At 49.9% G+C, this 24,576-nt stretch overlaps 1 protein-coding gene across 2 annotated transcripts; it reads left to right on the forward strand.

The window, feature by feature from the left end:
- Positions 1-58: 58 nt before the first annotated feature.
- LOC140741239 (retinoic acid receptor gamma-like) lies at positions 59-23,018 on the forward strand. Of its 2 annotated transcripts, none has more exons than XM_073071209.1 (9): positions 59-223; positions 6,314-6,622; positions 9,826-9,974; positions 12,656-12,797; positions 15,121-15,278; positions 15,852-16,028; positions 16,328-16,532; positions 17,812-17,970; positions 21,646-23,018. In XM_073071209.1, the coding sequence occupies exons 2-9, from the start codon at positions 6,466-6,468 to the stop codon at positions 21,774-21,776; spliced, it is 1,278 nt and encodes a 425-aa protein (XP_072927310.1). In that variant the 5' UTR covers positions 59-223; positions 6,314-6,465; the 3' UTR covers positions 21,777-23,018. The 2 variants fall into 2 exon arrangements, with proteins under 2 accessions (XP_072927310.1, XP_072927309.1); XM_073071208.1 differs by having other exon boundaries at positions 60-223; positions 6,314-6,649.
- Positions 23,019-24,576: the final 1,558 nt, after the last annotated feature.

Here is a 24,576-nt window from a genome sequence, read left to right on the forward strand (position 1 = left end):
ACCAGCTCTCCTTCACTCTGTGAAATAATTTTCTTTTTTTCTCTCTCCCTCTAGTCATTTTGTGGTTTCAGTGAAGTATGTGAATCATGTTTGCCTCTGTATCACATGATGTGGCAGCCTGCGAGAGTTTCATGGAGCCCACCAGCCTAGGCGGTCTGTCCCGGAGAGAGGAATCCAGAATACACAGCTCGCCCACACTCTAACACCCTCCGTCAGAGCAAAGGTGAGTTCATCCCCTCCCTGTCTCTCCCTCTGTCCCTCTCCTCGCCTTCCCCGTCTCTCTCTTCGTCCCTCTGCCTGCCTCTCCCCTTCTCTTCAGTTCTCTCCCTTGTATTATGTGCTTTTAAACTCTCTCTCTCTCTCTGTCTGTCTCTCTCTCTCTCTCTCTCTCTCTCTCTCTCTCTCTCTCTCTCTCTCTCTCTCTCTCTGTTTCTGTCCATCTGTCTGTCTCTCTCACTGCCGGTCACTCAATCTCTCTCTCTGTCATTTCTCTCTCACTCTCTGTCATTTCTCACTCTTTCTCTCTCGGTTATTTCTCACTCTCTTTCTCTCTGTCATTTGCCACTCTCTCTCCCTCTTTCCCTCTGTGTCATTTGTCACTTTTTTTCTCTCTTTCATTTGCCACTTTCTCTTTCTCCCTCTCTCCTTGTCATTTGCCGCTCTCTCTCCCCCTCTCTCTTTCTCTCTTTCTGTCATTTGCCACTTTCTCTACCCCCCTCTATCATTCTCCCTCTCTGTCATTTGCCATTTCTCTTTCTCTCCCTCTCTCCTTTCCCTGTGTCATTTGTCACTCTCCTTTTCTCTCTTTCATTTGCCACTTTCTCTTTCTCTCCCTCTCTCTATCATTTACTACTCTTTTTCTTGCCCCAGCTTTCTCTTTGTCATTTGCCACTTTCATTTTCTCCCCCTCTCTCACTGTCATTTGTCACTCACTTTCTCCCCGTCTCTTTCTCCTTCTATCTCCCTTCTCTGTAATTTGTCAGTCTCCTTTTCTCCCTCAGTCTCTCTTTCACTCTTTTTCTCACTCTCAGTCCATCACCCCAACACATTCTCACTTTGCAAGAATCTCTCTCTCTGACCCTCCCTCCATCTCTGTCTGATTTTCTTCATCTCTATCTGTCTCTCTCCGTCCCTTGCTCTCTCAATCAATCTCCTCATTCCTCTCTTCTACTCTTCCCCTATTTCCTCACACATCCATCCCCCTTTTTTCTCTCTTCACTGCCCCCACTCTCTCTCCATAAGTTACCTGTTGGGTGTGTTTGTGATCTGAGCAGCCAGTGTGTCGGGCAAGGAGAGAACTTGTTGAAGTTGAGAGCGAGCCCAGACAGGCTGAGTACACACACACACACACACACACACACACACACACACACACACACACACACACACACACACACACACACACACACACACACACACACACACACACACACACACACACACATATCCCCCCCCCCCAAATAGTATAATATGTCTTGTAGAAATAGAATCGGTATCGGCAGATAGAAGGGGGAGGGGGGGGAGAGAGAAAGAGAGAGAGGGGGGAAGGGGGTAGATGGGTGAGTGAGTGGGGCAGAGAGAGGGGGGAACAGAGGGGGAGTGGGAGAGAGAGGGGGATAGAGAGGGTGAGTGAGTGGGAGAGAGGTGGAAGAGAAAGATGGAGAGGGGAAGAGAGGGGAGAGGTAGGGAAGGAGAGAGAGGGGAGCGGAGGGACTGTGGAGAACTGTCAGCTGGCATGTGGACTGGCAGTTGGGGGGTTAATCAGATTGACTGCAGGATGAGGAATGGAACAGAAACAGCTCAGGAGATTTCTGCTGCCAGAGAGATCTGTGTTCTCTCCCCTGATCCCGCCTCACCACCTCCCATCCCTCCCTACCTCCCTCACTCTCCCTGACACACACTCTGTCTGTCCTGCCTCTCACCTCTCTGCATCCCTCCTTCCCTCTTTAATTGTTGCCTCTGCTCCCCCCTCTCTCTCCTCCTTTCTCTATCCCCTTCCCCTCTCTCACCCTTTGCTCTCCCAATCTCCCTTCGCACTCTTCCCATCTCTCTCCCCTTATGTGTGCCCTCTCACTCCTCTCTCCACTTACTATCCCTCATACCCCCTCTCTCACCATCTTCCCTCTCTCACACCCCCTCTCCCCTATCTCACACACCCACTCCCCTCCTCCCCTCACTCCTGTCCCTCTCCCTCCCTCTCACTCTCCTCCTCCCTCTCTAACTCTCTCCCTCTCCTCTGTCTCCCTCTCTCCTCCGCTTCCCCCTCCCTCTCACGCACTGTCTCTCCCCCTCTCTCTCCCCCTCTTTCTGCACCCTCTTTCTTCCTCCCCTGCCTCACCTATGACAGGCAAGCGGGAGACAGGGCGATGGAGGATGGGTGAGAGAGCATGGGGAGGTGGGACTGAGGGAGAGCTCCCTGCCAAATCCTAGGGACTCCCTGGAGTACAGGGAGGTCTCCTGCACAAGTGACACAGCCACCCTCCACACAAACATAGGACATAGCCTCACCCCAGGTCCAATCCCAGCTGCCCCTCCTACCACTCCTGCCCTCTCCTGCCTCAACACAGGCCTCAATCACTTGACCTTCCCAATATTCATCCACCTCCACCCCCAACACATCCAATGTTCTGGCTCCACCCCCACTAGAGAATTCCAGAGATACCCCTCCCTCAGAGAGATAAATGTTCTTATGCACCTCACTATTAACTGACCTCCCTCCCTCCCTCTCCATCCTTACAACTGTGTCCCCTCACGCGAGGCTCTCCCATATCTCCACATCTCTCCTCTCACATTCCCTCAGGGTTATCCTAAACTCCACAGGTTACAGACACAAACTGTCCAGCCTCTCCTGGTGGGATAACCTCTGATCCCAGGAATTGCATATACTTGCTGGAGTTTGGAAGAATGAGGGAGAATCTTATTGAAATGTATCAAATATTGAAAGGCCGAGATAGAGTATACGTGGAGAGGATATTTCCAGTAGTGGAGGAGGGGGAGTCCAGGACCAGAAGATACAGCCTCAGAATTAGAAGGACGTCCCTTTAGAACAGAGATGATGAGGAATTCGTTGCCACAGATGGTTGTGGAGGCCAAGTCATATATTTAAAGTGGAGGTTAATAGGTTCGTGATTATTCAGCGTGTCAAAGTTTACATGGAGAAGGGAGAAAAACTGAGTTGAGAGGGAAAAATAAATCAGCCATGATGGAATGGTGGAGCAGACTCATTGGGAAGAATTCTATTTCTCTGTCTTATGGTCTTATGGACCAGAACTATGTTTTAGCTATGACCTTCTCAACACCCTGTATGACTATGAACAGCTTCCCTAATAAGTTCAACCCCCTTGCTTGTCTCAACTCAGGATCTGAGATGTTTGAAAAAGCTCACCTTTCTTTCTCCTAAACAGTCTAGTCTCACCTGGAGGGATAACCCCCCACCCCCATCTTCCTGCGGTTTATCCCAATGAATCTCCTATGGAATGCCTCCAACACCTCAGGTCCGTCTCTGAGTATTGGGGACCAGAATTGAGTGCTGTGATCCAGGTGTGGCCTCTTGACTTGCTGCCAACCGACCAGTCAGACCAGTCTGCTGGTATTGTGTCACACATCTCTCTGGGAGGTGGCAGGTTGGGCACCCTGCTGAGGGAGATGGACAGTTGATGTTTCAGGCCAAATCCTTCACTGGGACTGGAAAGGAAGAGGGGGGGGGGACACGGTGGGGGAAAGGGCTGGGGAAGAGCTAGCAGGTGATCACTGTGAGGGGGATCAGACACAGGAGCAGAATTAGGCTGTTCAGCCATTCCATCATGGCTGGTTTATTATCCTTTCATCCTCCGCTTCAAATATGCCCAATGACTTGCTCTCCACGGCCATGTGTGGTTATGAATACCACAGATTCACCGCCCTGGCTAAAGAAATTCTTGCCCACCTAAATGGACGCCCCTCTATTCTGAGGCTGTGCCTTCTGGTCCTAGACTCCTTCACCATAGGAAATATCCTCTCCACATCCACTCTATCAGGGTCTTTCAATATTCGATAGGTTTCAATGGGATACCCGCCCCCCCCCCCCGCATTCTTCAAAACTCCAGTGAGTACAGGATAAGATGTCCTTAGATGGGCTCAAAGGAAGCAAGGGAAGATGGGACCAGGTAAGGGAGTGATCGGTGTGCCCATGTGAGGGGTGATAGGTAGAACCAGGTAAGGAGGGATAGGTGGGGCCAGGTGAAGAGGGAATGGGTTGTTCCAGGTGAGGGGGTGATGGGTGCATCCAGATGAGAGGGGATAGGTGGTCCAGGTGAAAGGGGGATAGGTGGGACCAGGTGAGGGGGTGATGTGGGACCAGGTGAGGAGGAAGGTACATGGGTGGGTGTTATGTTCTGCCCCCTCCCTTTGCAGTCCTGATGAAGGGTCTCGGCCTGAAACGTTGACTGTTTATTCCCCTCCATAGATGCTGCCTGACCTGCTGAGTTCCTCCAGCATTTTGTGTGTTGCTCTGGATTTCCAGCATCTGCTGCAGTTCCCTCTAACCCTCACATAGGCCCTCTCTCCCCACTTGCATAAACTGTCAATTAGTAAATTAGATTATTATGTACTGAGATACAGTGAAAATCTTGTCTTCCATACAGATCAGACCATTACACAGTGTATTGAGGTAGAACAAGGTAAAACAATAACAGAATGCAGAATAAAGCGTCACAGTCACAGATATGCATCTGGAGAGGATGCTTTCCATAGTGCAATGATAAGGATTGGGGAAGGTTGAATTTCTTTAGCTTCCTGAGGAAATGAAGGTGTTGCTGGGTCTTTACTCCTCCTTCTTATCCTCCTGATTCCTCTTGTTGCTAAGTTTCCATCTGTAGACTCAACCACTACAGGCTCAGCAACTTTCCTCATCACAATCCGGTCGCACACTCCCATCACACTCTGGTGACAAAGTGGCCCCTCAGGTCCCCTTTGGACATTTCCCCTCTCACCTTATGCTCTTCAGTTTCAGGCTCCCCTACTCTGGGGAAAAGAGTGTTACCAACCTCTCATGGAGCTTCCACCTATTTTCATGTCACTGGCAGATGTTGTTCCAACCTTCCATGTTGTTCCTTCATCCAATCCAACTTGAGGTTTGTGGCCATGACAACAACCTTTCCCTCAGCACCAGCAAAACAAAAGAGCTGGTCATTGGCGTCAGGACAGGGGGGAGTGGATTGGTGGATCCTCCTGTCTGCACCAATGATCCTTGTGTTGAGAGGACTGAGAGCTTCGAGTTCCCCCGAATGAACATCAGATTCCAGTGAAATGTGTCATTTGTGTTCACACCCAAGGGTGTGCTGGGGGCAGCCCGCAAGTGTCACCACACATTCCGGCACCAGCATAGCATCATACCCACAATGCTCGGCAGAGCAGTACGCCACAAAGCACAGAACAATGAGAAAGAGCAAAAACAACAGCGAAGGAACAAAACAAGCAGCCCTTTCCCACCCTGTCACCCAACCCCTCACGCACACAGATAAGTTCTGACCCGAGGACCAGGCTGCCTCCAGGCCTCCAGTCCTTGGCATGGCCTCCGGCCTCCAACCTCCAGTTTCTGGCCTGGGCTTGCTGACTTGAACTTTGGGGTTTTCTACCTCCAGCCTCAGCAAGGTCCAGATATTGACCTTTGACATTGCTCTCTGGACTTCACCAACAGCCTGTCTTGGTCTAACCACCTTGATGCCACCAATGCCTCAACTTCCTCAGGAGTCTAAAGAAATTTGATGTGTCTCTGTAAACGTTTATCAAAAATTTACTCATTTATGTGGCTGCACAGGTTGAGAGGGTGGTAAAGAAGGCATACGGCATGTCTGCCTTTATGAGTTCAGGCACTGAGTTCAAGAGTCAGGAGGATATGTTGCAGCTTTATAAAACCGTTCAGGCCACATCTGCAGTATTGAGTACATTTCTGATCGTCCCATTACAGGAAGGGTGTGGGGGCTTTGGAGAGGGAGCAGAGGAGGTTCACCAGGATGCTACCTGGATTAGAGGGCATCAGCTATAAGGAGAGGCTGGACAAACTTGGGTTGTTTTCTCTGGAGCGGCGGTGACTGAGGGGAGATCTGATAGAGGTTTATAAGACTGTGAGAGGCATTGATAGAGTAGGGAGCTGGTACCTTTGTCTAAAACCAGAGGATATGCATTTAAGGTGAGAGGGAGTAAATTCAAAGGAGTTCCACGTTTATTGTTGCGTAATCTTAATTGCGTGTTCCGCATTGTCTGTTTCACATTCTGTGATGTAACCGTGGTCTCTGACTCCATTTCTTTTTCTCTCTATCTCACTCACACACAGGACCATCACAGTCGGGAGCCAGCCACTGTCCTCATACCGTCCCACCCCACCGCCTCCCCCCCAAGAACATGCCCAGCCACTCAGCGTGAGGGGGAGGTGGGTGGCGGTAAGGGGCGTGAGGAGAGAGGTGGCAGCCCTTGCCGGAGGTGGGCATGGAGCCGGAACCCCTGGGCGCCCCCAGGCATGTGAGGAGTTTCCCGGCCATGGTGCACTCGTTCCCCTTTGCCCGGACGCTAAGGGGGTCCCCCCCCTTGGGGCTACTGAACCACAGCTCCGGACTAAACCCCTACCGAGGGGGAGGAGCCGGGGGTGAGTCCCAGCAGGGAGCCCCGTTCTGTGAGTAACCTCGGGAGGGGCGAGGATGGACGGAAGTGGGCAGTGGGTTTGGGAGGGTGTGGAGGTGAGGGAGGGAGCACCATGGGAAATAGGTTTGTGTGTGAACAAGGTGTGTGTGTGTGTGTGAGAGAGAGAGAGAGAGAGAGGGAGGGGCACTGTAAGACTGTCTGGACTGTGATGAGATCTGTCTCAGTCGCACATGGAACAAATTAGGAAAATGACTCATTGCCCAATGAAGCACTTTATTCCAGGGCTGTGACCATTCTGGCTGTCTGTTCCCTGCCGTGTCAGGCCTCAGCTCATCCCCCTTAACTACCCCTAAAGTTGTAGATAGAATTACTCCTTCCCATTCCGAGGAATTCCCAGGAACCCTGACTCAAGAGCAACACCCCCACCAGGGATAACTCCATACTCTGAAGGAGAATTCCTTCAAAAATTCCAAAGAAATCTGGTTCCGAAAATGGTTTCTCATTTTCCAGACATTAAAATAAATGGTGTCATCGATGGTGAAGGTTAAATGGGGGAGATTGGGGGCAGAGGAATGGCAAATTAAGTTTAATTCAGCTAAATTCAAGTTGCTCTAATTTGGCAAGATTAACCCAGGCAGGACTGTCACAGTGAACAGCAGGGCTTCAGGAGTATTGGAGAACAGAGGGAGCTCGGGATACAGGTACACAGAGAGACCAGTAAATGCCATACAGCGACAGACCTGTCCCCACCGGTACCGTACCCCTGCGTTATACAGTGACAGACCCGTCCCCACCGGTACCGTACCCCGGTGTTATACAGTGACAGACCCGTCCACACCGGTACCGTACCCCGGTGTTACACAGCGACGGACCCGTCCCCACTGGTACCATACCCCGGTGTCACACAGTGACAGACCCGTCCCCACCGGTACCGTACCCGGGTGTTACACAGCGACAGACCCGTCCCCACCGGTACCGTCCCCCGGTGTTACACAGCGACAGACCCGTCCCCACCGGTACCGTACCCCGGTGTTACACAGCGACAGACTCGTCCCCACCGGTACCGTACCCCTGTGTTACACAGTGACAGACTCGTCCCCACCGGTACCGTACCCCGGTGTTACACAGTGACAGACCCGTCCCTATTGGTACCGTACCCTAGTGTTGTACAGTGACAGACCCGTCCCCACCGGTACCGTACCCCCGGTGTTACACAGTGACAGACCCGTCCCCACCGGTATCGTACCCCAGTGTTACACAGTGACAGACTCGTCCCCACCGGTACCGTTCCCCGGTGTTATAGTAACACTTTGTCTCTCAGAATAGACAATTTTGTGTTGAGGTTGGGATGTTTTAACGCTGGCTGGTGAGTGAAGTTGGTGGGGTTTGTGAAGTTTCCTGTCTCCGTGTGCAATGAAAACAGTCGTCTGTGTGAAAGACTGGAATCCTCGCACTGAATGCGTCCTTTATCCTGGTTCCCGATCCCAGGATCTGGACACATAGCTGGGATGGAGGCAGGGAGTGGTGTGCTGTGGGATCCCAGCAGGCTTTTTTACTGATGAGCAGGCATTACTGGAAGTGTATTTAGTGCTGGCCCATTTTACTATATTGAGTAGCAATTGTGAAGTTTATTTACTGAAGATGTTAACACCTGGAGGTAGTATTTACTGATATGGTATTTACAGGAGAGGCTGATTACTGGAAGGCATATGTACAAATGGGGTATTTACCGGAAGGGTGTTTACTTGGAAGAAGCATTTTCCTGAACATTTATTTGATGGGGTATATACTGAGAGTGTGTTTATCCAAGGAGTCTTTACAGGCACATGTATTTCCTTGTGTGAGTATTTGCTGGAGGGTATCTGTTGGAGTTTTTTTTTCTAAACAGCTATTTACCGGGAGAGGGGTTTTATTGACTGGAGGTGTTTATTGGAGGAGTTTTTAACTGTGGTGGTCAGTATTTATGGAGTGAGGGGTACATTTATTGCACACTCCAGGGTCTGTCAATTGTGCACTCCATGTGTAATCCTGACTTCCAGGCATTTACTGCACACTCTGGGTGTTTATTGAATGCTCCAAAAATGTTCAAAGTTGAAAGAACACCGAGATTCTCTTTCTTGTGGGCATACTCAATAAATCCATCATACAATAGAATCAATGAAAGACCACACCACCTCTGTGTTCCATCTGTGCACAAAAGACAAACAAAAATTATAAATATATAGGTAATAAATATCAAGACCATGAGATGAAGTTCAAAGTTCAAAGTAAAATTTATTATCAGAGCGCGTACATGTCACCACATACAACCCGGAGATTCTTTCTCCTGTAGGCAGACTCAGCAAATCTATAGAACAGTGACTGTAAACAGGATCAATGATCAATAAACTGTGCAAATGCAAATAAAGATAAATAGCAATAAATAATGAGTATGAGAAAACATGAAATGAAATGAAGGAGCATGAAATAAAGAGGTAATGTAAAGAGTCCTTAAAGTGAGACCATCGGTTGTGGGAACATATCAAGTGATGGGGCGAGTGAAGTTATCCCCTCTGGTTCAGGAGTCTGATGGTTGAGGGGTAATAACTGTTCCTGAACCTGGTGGTAAGAGTCCTGGGGCTCCTGTACCTCCTTCCAAATGGCAGCAAATGGTGGGGGTCCTTGATGATGGACGCTGCTTTCCCGCGACAACGCTCCATGTAGATGTGCGGAACGGTGGGGGGGCTTCACCTGTGATGGACTGGGCCATATCCACTACTTTTTGTAGGCTTTTCTGTTCAAGGGCATTGGTGTTTCCATACCAGGCTGTGATGCAGCCAGTCAGTATACTCCCCACGACACGTCTATAGAAGTTTGTCAAGGTTTTAGATGTCATGCCAGATTGTCACAAAGTAGAGGTGCTGCTGTGCTTTCTTCATAATTGCACTTACAGGTCCTCAGAGGAACTTAAAATTGTCCAGGTGTTTATTGTGTGTTCCAGGTGTATATATTGTGCACTATGAGGTGTATTATGCGGGTGTATATTGTGTGCTATGGTGTAGATATTGCACTTAGCAAGTGTGTATAGCGTAGTCTGTGTACATACTATGTATTCTAGGTAATTTATTGCACACTGTGGGTGTGTTAATTGCGTGTGCTAGACATGCTGTCAATCGCAGTGCCTCTCAACGGTCCCACACATATGACACACGGTCCCTCTCCCCACAGCTCTAGACACGCAGAGCACGAGCTCGGAGGAGATGGCGCCCAGTTCCCCGTCGCCCCCTCCTCCGCCCCGGGTCTACAAACCCTGCTTCGTGTGTCAGGACAAGTCCTCAGGATATCACTACGGGGTCAGCTCGTGCGAGGGCTGCAAGGTGAGTGGCTGCTGCTCACACTCATTGTGCACACTCCAACTCACACTCAGCTCCCATTCCCATTCACTGCTCTCCCCGGGACCCAACCATTGGTGGACGGAAGGAAGGAGGGAGGAGAGAGGAGGAAGAGGGAGGGAAGGAAGGTTCAAAGTAAATTCATTGAACTACTGTACATATATGTCACCACATACAGCCCTGAGATTCATTTTCCTGCAGGCATACTCAGCAAATCTATGGAATAGTAACTATAACAGGGTTAATGAAAGATCAGAGTGCAGAAGACAACGAACTGTGCAAATATAAATAAATACCAGTAAATAACGAGAACCTGAGATAAAGAGTCCTTAAGGTGAGATCATTGGTTGTGGGGAAACATCTGAATGATGTGGCAAGTGAACGTAGCTATCACCTTTTGTTCAAGAGCCTGATGGCAGGGGTAATAACTGTTCCTGAATCTGGGGGTGTGGGTCTTGAGGTTCCTGTACCTTCTTCCTGATGGCAACAGTGAGAAGGTCGGCAGGAAGAAGGGAGGGAGGAACTGGACCTGCCTGGAAAATGTGTTTGGTCTCGGCCAGGAATAAGAGTGAAGAAGCCTTTTGAGTAAAATCCACCCTCCCCACATCCCACACTTATTCCCAGTGTGTCATCAAACCCGGACTGGATCAACAGCAAACCTGGAGTGGTTTGTGACAAGATCCGAGTAGATCATCCCTTAGCCCGGACTGGATATTTTGTGTGTTGCACTGGATCACTGGAGATGAGCAGATGAACTAAAACCCAAGGCAGATCAGCTCCAGAGAAGAGCAAGGGATCGATCCCAACCTCCGCTCTCCTTTCTCCTCCCCCCGAAACATCTGCCCACCCCATCATCCCACTTACACAGTCTCATGGGAATAGAATAACCGAATTCCTGAAATCCCATTACTTCCTGGGGAACGGACTCCTTCTCACCTCCGTCTAAAGATACCCCCCTCTCTCCTTATTCTCCCTCTTCCCCACCCCCGACCAAACAGCCCATTCATACTATTCACCCTCCTTTCTTCAGTTCCCAACCTCTCTTATGAGATGGTCTTTTGTATTCCCAAATCCCCAACAGGTATAAATCCCAACCTGGTCAACCCTTCACCCCCAGGGAAATTGTAATGGTACAATCACGGGGCTGGATTAATCACAAAATCTGGAATGGATTAATAGCAAACCTCGAAGTAAAACAATAACAAAACCTGTCTTGGAGCCTTCAAAGTGCTGGGATTAGATCAATCACAATCCCTAACGCGGATCGATCACAGAATCTGGAATTGTTCAATTGCAAAACTTGAAATGGATCCATTACATAACCTGGATGAAATTGGCTGAGGATTGATTTACAAAATCTGGCATGGATCTATATACAAAACATGGACTGTATAGCTTAATAACTAATTCCAGAAGAGAGCAACCACAAAACCAGGATTGGGTGTCTGACATAAACATATGGATTTGATCTACTTCAGAACCTCGATCGGTACAATCACAAAATCCAGACTGGACCAGTACAGAACCTGGAACAGCCGGCAGCTGTGTGAAAACACTTTCAGGAAGGCTGAGAGTTAAATCAAGTTATTACTAATTCATACCGCACAACACACACAAAACGCTAAAGGAACTCAGGACCCTTTCAGGAAGAAGGTTCTCGGCCCGAAACGTCGACTGTTTACTTTTTTTCCACAGACGCTTCCTCACCTGCTGAGTTCCTGCAGCATTTTGAGTGTGTTGTTTGGTTTTCCAGCATCTGCAGAATTTCTCGTGTTTGTCATACCACACAAAACCTGGCATCGGTTGTCTGGATTGGATCAGATACTCTCCCTGACCGGATTAAGCAGGAAACGTGGGTTCATCACACAAAAAAATGTATTGGGCTCATTGGAAAACAAGGACTGGCTTAACCACGAAACTAGGACCGGGTTCATCATAAAACCTGGACCGGTTCATCAGAAAACAAGAGATTTGAGCCAGATGAGGGCAAAAGGGAGTGGCTTACATTGGAATCGTGGTCGGTATGGGCCATTTGGCCCAAAGGGCCTGTTTCTGTGCTGTGTGACTCTTTGACACCCTCCACTCCCTTGTGTCCTGCCACTAGGATAATGGATTCAATCAACCATTTCACCCCAGGTGCCCTCTTACTCCTGACCTTCCGGACTAGTCTACTATGTGGGACCTTGTCATGGGTGTGTATGGCACAGGAGGAAGCCCCTAAGCCTACTAAATACTGACCCCCCCCCCCCCCAACACACTGCTAGACCATCCCAAATGAGGGGAGCAGATCAGAGCCAATCAGTCAGCAAAGCAGGGGCAAATTATCCCGAGTCTTGGAGTGAATCGTCAATGATCTCTTCCCCCAACCCACCCTCACCCTACCACTATTCAGAGATGGAGGAGGAGAGAAAAAGTGGACGAGGAAAGAGAAGGAGGGGGAGGGAAGAAAAGAAGGAAGGATTGAAGGAGCGAGGAAAGAAGAGAGGGGAAGGAGGAAGGGTGGAATGGGGAGAAGGGAGAGAGAGGGTGAGAGGGAGGGAGGTGGAATGAGGAATGGATGGTGAGGGAGGGAGAGGGAGGAAGGAGGGTGAGTGAGGAAGGGAGGGAGGGAGCTGAGGGAGGAGGATGAGAGGAGTGAGGATGAGGCTGCTGTTTCTGTCTGGCAGGGCTTTTTCCGCCGGAGTATCCAGAGGAACATGGTTTACACGTGTCACCGTGACAGGAACTGCTCCATCAGTAAGGTGACGAGGAATCGATGCCAGTTCTGTCGGCTACAGAAGTGTTTCCAGGTCGGGATGTCCCGAGAGTGTAAGAGTCCCACACACTCCTCACCCTTATTGTCCTCACCACACTCCTGCTCCTTTCTCTCCCTCAGCCCCTTCCTGTACCACATTCCTCCCATCCCCTCACTTCCTGCCCGTGCCGATCCTCAGCCCCCTCAGTCAAGTTCATGAGACATGATATCCCGCACACAACTCCTCCTAATCAAAGCTCTGTTCCTCCAAACCACACCTCATTTTGCATTGAGGAAGTTCTGATCAGTACTGGGGAAGTAAAAGTTGCTATGACAACCCTGTTGGAACCTTTGAGACACAAAGTCCTGGAGAAACTCAGTGGGCCAGGCAGCTTCTATGGAAATGAATAAACATTCAATGTTTCAGGTTGAGATCCTGATGAAGGGTCTCAGATCAAAATGTCAACTGTTTATTCCCTTCCGTAGATGCTGCCTGACCTGCTGAGTTTCTCCAGCAATTTATGTGTGTTAATCTACATTTCCTGCTACCTGGGTAAAGCAGACAGATTAATCAAAGACCACACCCACCCTGAACATTCTCTCTTCTCCCCTCTCCCATCGGGCAGAAGATACAAAAACCTGAAAGCACGATCCACCAGGCTCAAGGACAGCTTCTACCCCACTATGATCAGACTATTGAACGGTCCCCTAGTACAATAAGATGGACTCTTGACCTCACAATCTACCGTTATGGACCTTGCTTTCTGCGTGTACTGCACTTTCTCTGTCACTGCTACACTGCTGGCACTCTGAAGCAGACGAAGGAGGGTACGTCCCCAGGTATATCCCAGGACACTGTGGGAAAGCAGGGAAGAAGATGCTGGAGCTCTAGCAGAGATCTCCGCATCTCCCTTTGCCACAGGGAGACTGGAAGGTGGCGAAAGTTGTTTTATTCTTTGAGGAGGTCTGCAAAGACAAGCCAGGGAAATCAGACTGACATCTGGGGCGGTGGAGGAGTTGTGGGAGGGGATTCTGAGTGAAGATCTATCAGTGAGGAACAGTCAGCGTGGCTTTGATTATGCTGGCTGCTACCCTGAGGCAGCTGAGTCCATGGAGAGGAGGCTGGTTTATTATTGTCACCCGTACTGAGATACAGTGAAATTCTTGTCTTCCATACCGATCAGATCATCACACAGTGCATTGAGGTAGAACAAGGGAAACAATAACAGAATGCAGAATAAAGTGTCACAGTTACAGAGAGAGTGCAGTGTAGGCAGGCAATAAGGTGCAAGCTCATGACAAGGTAGATTGTAAGATCAAGAGTTCAACTTATTGTACCGGAGAACTGTTCCATAGACTGATAACAGTGCGGTAGAAGTTGTCCTCGAGCCTGGTGGAACGTGCTTTCAGGCTTTTGTATCTTCTGCCCGATGGGAGACGGGAGGAGAGAGAATGTCTGGAGTGTGTGGGGTCTTTGATTTGATTATGCTGGCTGTTTCACTGAGGCAGTGAGTATAGACAGAGCCTATGGAGGGGAGTCTGGTTTCCGTGATGTGCTGAGCCGTGTCCACAACTCTCTGCAGTTTCTACCGGTCACGGGCAGAGCAGATGCTGTGTCAGTCGTGATGCATGATAAAGGTCTCTGGCTATCCACTCGACCTATACCACTTCATTCCCTAGGAACTTGAAGCTCTCAGGCCTGTTGTAAGGTTGTGTATGACGTTGGTGAGGCCTAATTTGGAGTCTTGTGTACATTTCTGGTCACCCACCTACAGGACAGATATCAATAAGATTGAAAGAGTGCAGAGAAAGTTTACAAGGATGTTGCCGGGCCATGAGGACAGAGTTACAGGGAAAGGTTGGAAAGGTTAGGACCTTATTCCCTGAAACACAAAAGAATGAGGGGAGATTTGATAGAGGTACTGTATACAAAATTGTGTGGCTTAGGTAGGGATTTTCCCCTCAGGTGGGGTGAGACTAGAACTAGAAGACATAGATTTAGGATGAAAGGGGAACATGAGGGGGAATTTCTTCACTCAGGGGGTGGTGTGAGTGTGGAATGAGCTGCCAGTGGTTTTGATTGCAGTGTTTAAGCAAAATAAGTAGGGACATGGATGGGAGGGGTGTGGAGAACTATGGTCCAGTTTCTGTGCTGTAGTGCTCTATTGGCTGTATGACATCTCATGTCCTCTTTTTGCACTCCTGATTTCCCTCATAAACTCACCCTGACCAACCCTACACTCCTCAAGGGATTGACTTCAAAATTTTCCCCAGTTAAAGACTTTAACTTGTGGACCAGTCCAAATTTTTTCCATAATAATTTGAAAATTAAAACTCTCTTTCCCTCTTGCTCCCTCTCCTCCTCTCTCCCCATTCTCTCTCTCCCTCCCCGGACAGCGGTGCGGAATGACCGGAATGTGAGGAAGCCGCGATCCCAGGACGGGGATGGAGGGAACTCGGAGTTGAGTGTGGAGCTGGAGGAACTGATCGAGAAGGTGTGCCGGGCCCATCAGGAAACCTTCCCTTCACTGTGTCAGCTGGGCAAGTACACCACGGTGAGAGAGGGAGAGAGAGGGGTGAGGGGTTGGGGGGAGAGAGGTGGGGGAGAGAAAGGGGGGAGAGAGACGGGGAGAGAGAGAGGGAGTGATGAAGGTGAGGGGGGAGAGAAATGGGGAGAGGGTGGAGTGAAAGAGAGGGGCAGAGAGGTGGGGGAAAGAGAGGGAGTGATGAAGGCGAGGGGGAGACAGAGGGGGAGAAATTGGGGAGAAAGGGGGGAGTAAAAGAAAGGGGGAGAGAAAGGGGGAGGGAGATGGGGAGAGAGAGAGAGGGAGTGATGAAGATCAGGGGAGAGACGGGGGAGAGAGAGGGAGAGAGATGGGGAAGGAGGAAAGAGAAAGGGGAGAGAGGGGGGGGAGGGGGGAGAGAGGGTGAGAGGGGATTGGAGAATGGGAAAAGGACCCTGTGGAAAATGTTTTTCTCTTACTTTATTGTCTGTCCCTCCCACCTACCTCTCCATTTACTCCCCTACCCCGTCTTCTCTCATTCTTCCTCCACCCTCCATATTTCCTCACCCCCTTCCTCCTCCTCCCTCTCTCCCTCCCATTTCCTCCCCTCACCTCGACCTGCAGAACTCCAGTGCTGACCACCGAGTGCAGCTGGACCTGGGTCTCTGGGACAAGTTCAGTGAGCTCGCCACCAAGTGCATCATCAAGATTGTGGAGTTTGCCAAGCGGCTGCCGGGCTTCACCGGCCTCAGCATTGCTGACCAGATCACCCTGCTTAAGGCCGCCTGCCTCGACATCCTGGTCAGTGCCGTGGGGTCTGTCAGCGGTGCCTGGCGGGAGAGGAGGAGTGGGGGTAGGGTACAAGGAGCGGGAAAACAAGGGGCAAGGGGCATAGAGCATTCAAATGTAGGGCATAGAATGTTGAATGTGGGACAGGCAAGTTTCTAAAACCAGTCAGGGTTACTTGTGTCATTAAACCACTGGTACAGTTAGTCCAGGATAGCACGGTGGTCCGAGGGACTGTTCATGAACTGCTCCATCTTGTACCCCCCGCTGAACCTCATGCTGTTCTTCCACTCTCCCTCCCCACCCCCCTGTAGATGCTGCGCATTTGCACCCGGTACACCCCTGAGCAGGACACCATGACCTTCTCGGACGGGCTGACGTTGAACAGGACCCAGATGCACAATGCCGGCTTTGGGCCCCTCACCGACCTCCTCTTCGCATTCGCCAGTCACCTTCTGCCCCTGGAGATGGACGACACGGAGACTGGCCTCCTCAGTGCTATCTGCCTCATCTGTGGGGGTGAGGGCCAGAGGAACACCTGCCCTCCGAGTGAGAGAGAGAGGACAGGACGCACACACACACACACACACACACACACACACACACACACACACACACACACACACACACACACACACACACACACACACACACACACACACACACACACACACACACACAATCAACTCAAACAATCCATCCATCTAAGCCAGTCCCATTTGCCTGTGTTTGTCCCATATCCCTCTAAAGCTTTCCTATCCATGGACCTGTCCAGGTGTATTTTAAATGTTAACATACCTGCCTCAACCGCTTCCTCTGGCAGCTACAGACCACCCTCCAGGTTGCCCCTCTTGTTCCAATTGAATCTCTCCGCTAAAACCCTTAGTCCTGTACCCTCTGGTTCCCCTACCCTGAACTGTGCAGAAAAGTGTTTGGGAAACAAGACTGTGACTATGACCCTCCTGAGTTCTGCTCCTTGATAAGATCACTCCCATTCTCTTACACTCCAGGGAAAATAAATCAGACACAGTGGGCCAACTGCCCAAATATTGCTCCAATGTCTTATGTATTATGACTTATAAATTCCCAACCTGCTCAATTTAGTCCCTTGAGACCCAACAACATCCTCATAAATTGCCTCGGAACTCATTCCAGTATCACAATGTCTTTCATGTAGTGGGGTGACTAAAACTGAACACATTACAATCGGTCCCTGTTCAATCTTTTCCCTCTCACCTTAAACCTGTGCCCTCTAGTTCTTGATTCCACAGCCTGAGAGAAAGGACTGTGTGTATTTACCCTATCCATGCCTCTGATGGTTTTAAAACCCTCTGTAAGGTCACTGCACCCACACACCCCATCCAATCTCCTAAACTCCAGGGAACAAAGTCCCAACCAACCAAATCTCTCTCCAATACGAAGTCCTGGGAACATCCTCTTTAAATCTCGGCACTCTTTCCAGCTGAATGGCACTTTTCCTATAACTGTGACCAAAACAGTTCACGATTCTCCCAGTGCTGCCTCACCAACATCGCAAATAACTGCAACAGAACATCCCAACTCCCGTACTCAGTGCTCTGGCTAATGAAAACCAACATGCCAAATGTCGTCTTCACATTCCTGTCTGCTTGTAATGCCACTATCAGGGAACTGTGTACCTGTACCCCAAGCATCCTCTGTTCTACAACACTCCCGTCGTTTACCGGTCTCTCTGTGTACCTGTACCCTAAGATCTCACTGACCCACTACTCGGGCACTGACATTGTTCTCTCCTCTCTCCCATGCCCCCTGCCTCCAGATCGGATGGACCTTGAGGACCCAGACAGAGTTGATCGTCTTCAGGAACCGTTATTGGAAGCACTGAAGGTCTATGCCCGGAAACGCAGGCCGGACAAACCCTCCATGTTCCCCCGAATGCTGATGAAAATTACTGACCTGAGGGGTATTAGTGCCAAAGGTGGGTGTCTGGCTGTCCTTTTGCAGACCAAGGTGGGGGGGGGGAAGGTTTCCCAAGTGGTACAGGAGGGAGGGAGCCATCAGACAGGCTGTGTCTGCCTTCCCTGGAGTTGAGGAGTGCGAGAATGACTGAACCTTGACAGAAGCGCTGTTGTCAAAATCTCACAGTGGCATGCAGGCTGCTGACAGATTGTCTGTTTGAGTGGTGTCACAACAACAACCTTGCACTCAACAGCAGTAAGACCAAGGAATTGATCGTGGACTTCAGGATGGGGAGGTCGAGGGAACACACACCAGTCCTCAGTGAGGGGTCAGCAGTGGAAAGGGTGAGCAGTTTCAAGTTCCTGGGTGGCAATATCTCTGAAGTTCTATCCTGGGCCCAACACATTGATACAATTACAAAGAAGGTACAACAGTGGCTCTGCTTCATTAGGAGTTTGAGGAGATTTGGTGTATTACCAAAGACTTCAGCAAAGTTCTACAGATGTACGATGGAGAGCGTTCTGACTGGGTGCATCACCGTCTGGTGTGGAGTCTCCAATGCAGAGGATCACAAGAGACTACAGAGGGTTGTAGACCCAGTCAGATCCATCACAGGCACAAACCTCCCCAACATCAAGGATATCTGCAAGAGGTCATGCCCTCTTCTCATTACTACCATCAGGGTGGAGGTACAGGACCCACACAGAACATTCTAGGAATTGCTACACATTTCATGACACGTATCCATGATAATAAAACTGATTTTGATTCTGAAGTTACGATTTTTGCAAGGAAGAACACAAATGGAACAATGTCCATTGTACGGGTTGAACACCCCTTATCCTAATTGCCTGGGGCCAGGAGTATCTTGGATTGAGATTTTTTTGGAATTTGGAATATTTTTTGAATAATGAGATAGCTTGGGGATGGGACCCAAGTGTAAACACAAAATCCATTTTGTACATAGACTCTGAAGATAGTTTTATGTAATAGATTTACTAATTTTGTGCATGAAACAATAACGGGCACATTAGAGGTAAGCTATCAGCTGCCCAGGTGGACAGTCAGTGGCTGTTTGGCATCTACATCATTCCCAACTCTGAATTTATGTGCTACTGGTGAGCAGTCTTTCTCTTACACTCCTTTATCACACATTACAGTAAAAATTATTACATACCATTATTATAATGAAAAAATAATGTGTGCAGGGTGGCAAAAGCAGCACAACAGTATCGAGAGATCAGTTGAATCAGCCGTTGTACAACAATATCTTCAGTCTCCACCTACCATGCCATGTTTTGATTAAAATACTGTATTTGTACTTCACTTTTTTATGCTTTATGCAAGGTATAAAAACAAAAAGATTGAATTTGATTAGAGGTAAATTGCAGGCCCCACTTGGGGTATGTGAGATCACCTCTCAGAACTGTATGTGGTGCGTAGAAACCTGCACATCACCTGGGAACCTTCCTAGCGCCTTGTGAAATTTTCTACTTGTGGCATATGACAGCGCTCAAAAAAACTTCAAATTTCAGAGATTTTCAAATAAGGGGGAATGCTCAACCTGTAGGTTAGCACAGACAAGGTGGTGCGACGGGCCTATTCCATGCTGTTCTATTTTCTATGTAAACACATCTCGGTCACACTGCAGTGCCACTACAGGCCAGTGGATGGTGCCGCTGTTCCTGTAGGAGGCCTGCAGGCTCAAAGCTGCCTAAAACACAACCCCAACCCTGGGGTAAAAGACAGTGTGCATTGCATTCACCATATCTACGCCCCTCAGTCCTGCACACACCTTGCCACCATCCCCTCGGCTGAAAGCATGTACCACCAGGCTCAAGGACAGCTTCTAACCCACTGTTGTAAGGTCGATTGATTGATTGCAATGATTTGATCTGTATGAACAGTATAGAAGACAACTTTTTCACTGTACATCGGTACGTGTGACAATAGTAAACCTATTCCAATTCTCTTCTCACAGCATCTGCCACAGTGCAGCGCTCCCACCCTACTGAACCTTGTGCAATACCCCCTCCTCACCATCCCTTCCGCAGCCTCCAGTGCAGATTGGGAGTTTGGAATCACTTACAGCAGTTCATCTCGTCCGAGGCATCAGGACAGTCTACAACCTGGTTACACCGGGTTGAGTTTCCCACACAGGTTCCGTCTCAGCACCGCAATTCTTCCAACGTGCACGTCGTCTCTGTCTTACATTCATACATCACACATTTATACTGATGCAGCCATTCAGCGTGTTAGACTTTCATCAGCAACGATCTTGACAGGCTCATCAATGAATTTCTCTGCTGCTTCGTGATCAACAGATGCTTTTTCAGCACAAATCTTTCAAAAAATAATACTGCACCTTTCCTTAAGTTCTGCAACCAGCCTGCTGATTATTCAATTTTCAATTTGTCATGATAGATCTTTGCTTGTTTCGGGATCAGCATATTGTTAAGTGGATTATGTTCACTCCAGTGCTGATGAATTCACTCTTCCAATACGCAATCAATCTTCATTTTTCACTTAATGCAGTGTTCTTCTATTTTTCATTAACTTCTGTTCATTACTTTCAGCACAGAACCTTAACATCGCTGTCAAGTTTTTCCAACAACTTGACTTTCTGTGTTATAGATAAACATAAATGCTTCTTTTTCTTTTCACTATCACTCATAGGGGTAACTGCAGGTCTATTTGACATTTTCAACAATATCTTCACTGCACAGAGCAGAGAATAAGCACAAAGCATGTGGTAATCACTGTGAGTAATGCACAAAGGTCTGGCTATGATAACCCCTGAAAACAAACTGGCGCCAACAGGGCCCCACTCAAGGTGCGTGAGGTCACTTCACAGAACTGTCTGTGCTGTGCATCGTCTGGAAACCTTCCCAGTGCCTTGTGGAATTATCCATTTGTTAAGTCATGTCAGCATTCAAAAGTAGATTTCTGTACCCCAGGATCCCTGACCCCAGGGATCCCCCCTCACCACCTTCATCCACCAGCCCCTAGGATCTGGTCCAGACACCACTGACCACTTGTCCAATTGACCACCTTCTGGAATGTTCCCAGCTGCCCTTGTGACACAGGCCGGGAGAGAGAGTCCCTAATGTACAGAATCTGCCCCCAAGTGTCCCAGAGCTCTTGGTGGGGTTGGGGAGTGGGGGGTGTCAGATGGGAGGGGTTCCAGAGAAACCACCCCCTCCCCAGCACTCCACTGAGCTAGCCCTTTCCCAGACTGGGAGTGTGTTAAAAACCAGCGAGGACCGTGGACAGCTTGGGTCGATGCTCTGAGGGACTGTGGTTGGGGATTGGGAAGTGTGGAGTATGTGTGTGTGGTGCAATGGGGAGGGAGCGGTGTTTGGGTGGGGTGGTGAGGGCGTGATAGGGCTGCGTGTGTGGGGTGTGGGCAGAGGATGTTGGTGATGGAGGTGAGGGTGGCATTTCTTCTGGGTGGGGAGGGAGAGAGGGTTATTCTGGGGATACAATGGGTATGTCTCTCTCCACCCTCTCTGCACCCCCTTTACCCCCTCATTACCTTCTCTTCCTCCCCTCCCCCTCTATCCCCTCTCTCCTCTCTCTGCCCTCCACCTCCTTCCTCCCTCCCTCTCTCTCCATTCCTTTTCTCCCTCCTGTCTGCTCTCTCTATCTACCAGCCCTCCCTCTCTTTGACCTCTGACCTCTTCGCCCCACCCAGGTGCAGAGCGAGCCCTCACCCTGAAGACGGAGATCCCGGGCCCGATGCCCCCTCTGATCCGCGAGATGCTGGAGAATCCCGAGACACTGCCAGAACAGGAGGCTGGAGGCAGCCCTCACCCACCCCTCTGATCGTGCCCTCCCTCCGCTGGGAGCAACTGTCCCTTGGGCGAGAGGGAATTGGGGCGAGTGATCGGAGTTTGAATCAACCCCTTTCCTCTCATCCGTGTCCTCCCACCCTTTCCCCTGGGACCAGGGGTGTGGAGAGACTGCAAAGCAAGACTCCACTATCTGGGAATGGGCCTCCAGCTTCCCTGTTCTCTGGGTAGGGGTGTGGGGGCTACTGCACAGCAAGATTCCAATAGGCATGGAGATTTTGGGGATTGGGCCAAACCCCACCTCCCTTGGAAAATAGAGGGGGTGGGCACTGCACAGCAAGATTCCATTATTCTGGTTGATCAGCATTTGGATCAAACCCCCCCTCCCCTGGGAAATGGGGTGGGGGGGACTACACAGCAAGATCCCACAATGCGTGGATATGCTGGGGAATGGACTAACCCCTCCCCCTTCAAACGGGGGTGGGGAGAGAGTGATTCCAATACTGGTGGATGGGTGGGGTAGGGGTGGGCACTGCAGAGGACAACTCCAATATACGACAGGGTCCTCTGTCTCTGGAGAGGGGTGCAGGACTGCACAGCAAGACTCCATATGAGTGGATGGGTTGAGATTTGGATCGGCCCCCCTACCCTGTCGCTGGGGGAGGGGGGTGGGAGAAACTACTCAGCAAGACTCCATTATGGGTTTGGATCTATCCCCCCCCATGTCTCTGGTGGGGGTATCTGCACAGCAAGACTCCAATACTAGTGAATGACGGAGTTTGAACAAACACCTGGGAGGAGGGTGAAACACTCTGATAAGGATGGATGGGGTTTCCATGGTGTGTACGTTGGGGGGGAGGGTTGGGAGGGATGGTACATTTCCTCACACACACACACACCCACTCACCCATCCACCCTCTGCACCTACCCTGGACCCTTGGGGGTATTCAAGAGAGAGGGATGAGACACACAGCAAGACTCCATTATGAGTTTGGTTTGGGGGCTTTCGCAATGGGTGGGGGGGCTTTACGCAGGTGGGGGTTGCTGGGGTTCAGAGGTGCTGGAGAGACACCTCCCCAATTACCCCAGCTGGGGGGTGGGGGAAGAGGATGGTGGACTGTGGGGACGATGCCCACCTGCTTGTCCAGGGGGGCAAGGTCAGGGGGAGAGGGGCTTGTGACCCAAAATACCTGCCCCCAACCCCCGTGCCGAGCTTGTTTGTGGCTGAAATTCTATTTTTGCACAAAAAAGGAAATAAAAACCTTTCTGCTCTGAATACTCGGTGTCTGTGCTGGATCCGCACCGGATCTCCCAAGCCAATCTCTTGCTGGTCTCCCATGGAATCGCCCCACAACATTGCCCACTTGATCTATCCCCAGTGGATCACCCCACTGTATCTCCATACATGATCATCCCCACCCGATTTGTCTCCCTCCAGATCTCCCCTACCAGATCATTGCCAGTGGATCCCCTCCCATAGATCTCCATCACAAGACCATACACTGCCAGATCACCATCACAATCACAATCACTGATATTCTAGACCAGCTCTCCCCCCCCCCCTCCACATTCCCCCTGCCAGATCTCCCTCACCACATCACTACCAACACTGGATTGCCTTTCAGGTCCCTTTTGTGAAAAAATTGCCCCTCAGATCTCTTTAAAATAGTTCTCCTCCAGTTTTGGACTCCCCTACCCTGGGGAAAATGCTGTTACCATGCATCCATAATTTTAAACACTTATAAGGTCACCCCTTTGCTCCACACCTCCCCTCCCACAGTATACATCCTCACCTCATCTCCCACCTTAGCTCAAATCCCTTTCACCTGTCCCCTCCTCATCACCCTCCTCCTCACTGACCCTCCCTCCCAGTGATGATGACTCACCCCACAGTCCAGTGTTGAGTTCACAGATGGTTCCTCATGGATCAGGGGCAACTCCAGTGTCTCCTCTCATCACTTCACCCCACCCCCCACACTCCATCCCCACCCATCTGAGAATCCTCACCTAATAGGATCAACCTCTGACTTCTCCTCCCCCTCTTTCTCTCTCCCCCGCAATCCTCACACAGATATACAGTCTGTCTCTCTCTCTCTCACACACACACTCGCTCTCTCTCTCTTTCTCCCCAAATTTGAGAGCCCTCTGCTTTCCGTGACCCCGTTCCATGGTAACTCCATCTACAGAGAGCTGGGGGGAGTGAGTGGAGGGAGCATGTCCAGCAATGTCATCATGGGAGTACTTTGACAGTGTGGGTCGATGCGTGCGAGTGTGAGTATGTGTGTGTGTTCGGTGCATGTGTATCTGTGTATGAGAGAGTATGTGTGTATGTCAGATTGTGTATGTGTGTGTGTGTGTGTGTGTGTGTGTGTGTCTGTGTCTCTGTGTGTGTGTTTGGTGCATGTGTATCTGTGTGAGAGAGAGTTTGTGTGTATGTCAGATTGTGTGTGTGTGTGTGTGTGTATGTGTGTATCTGTGTGTGTGTGTGTCTCTGTGTCTGTGTGTGTGTGTGTGTGTGTGTGTGTGTTTGGTGCATGTGTATCTGTGTGAGAGAGAGTTTGTGTGTATGTCAGATTGTGTGTGTGTATGTGTGTATCTGTGTGTGTGTGCGTGTGTCTGTGTCTGTGTCTGTGTGAGTGTGTGTGTGTGTGTGTTTGGTGCATGTGTATCTGTGTGAGAGAGAGTGTGTGTGTATGTCAAATTGTATGTGTCTGTGTACGTGCTTGTGTGTGTGTCTGTGTGAGTGTGATTATGCGTGTGTCTTTGGTGCATGTACATCTGTTTGTGTATGTCTGTGTGTCTGTGTATGTGTGAGTGTTTGTGTGTGTGTGTGT

This window comes from Hemitrygon akajei, chromosome 18 (assembly GCF_048418815.1).
Source record: "Hemitrygon akajei chromosome 18, sHemAka1.3, whole genome shotgun sequence".
In the NCBI taxonomy this organism is placed as follows: Eukaryota; Metazoa; Chordata; class Chondrichthyes; order Myliobatiformes; family Dasyatidae; genus Hemitrygon; species Hemitrygon akajei.

What these genes read in the sequence shown, in the direction of transcription:
- LOC140741239 (XM_073071208.1), top strand. Translation starts at nt 6,466, where the DNA reads ATGGAGCCGGAACCCCTGGGCGCCCCCAGGCATGTGAGGAGTTTCCCG. An exon ending in AGCTGGGCAAGTACACCACG is followed by an intron (nt 15,279 to 15,851) that starts GTGAGAGAGGGA and finishes CTCGACCTGCAG; the next exon opens with AACTCCAGTGCTGACCACCG. An exon ending in CCGCCTGCCTCGACATCCTG is followed by an intron (nt 16,029 to 16,327) that starts GTCAGTGCCGTG and finishes ACCCCCCTGTAG; the next exon opens with ATGCTGCGCATTTGCACCCG.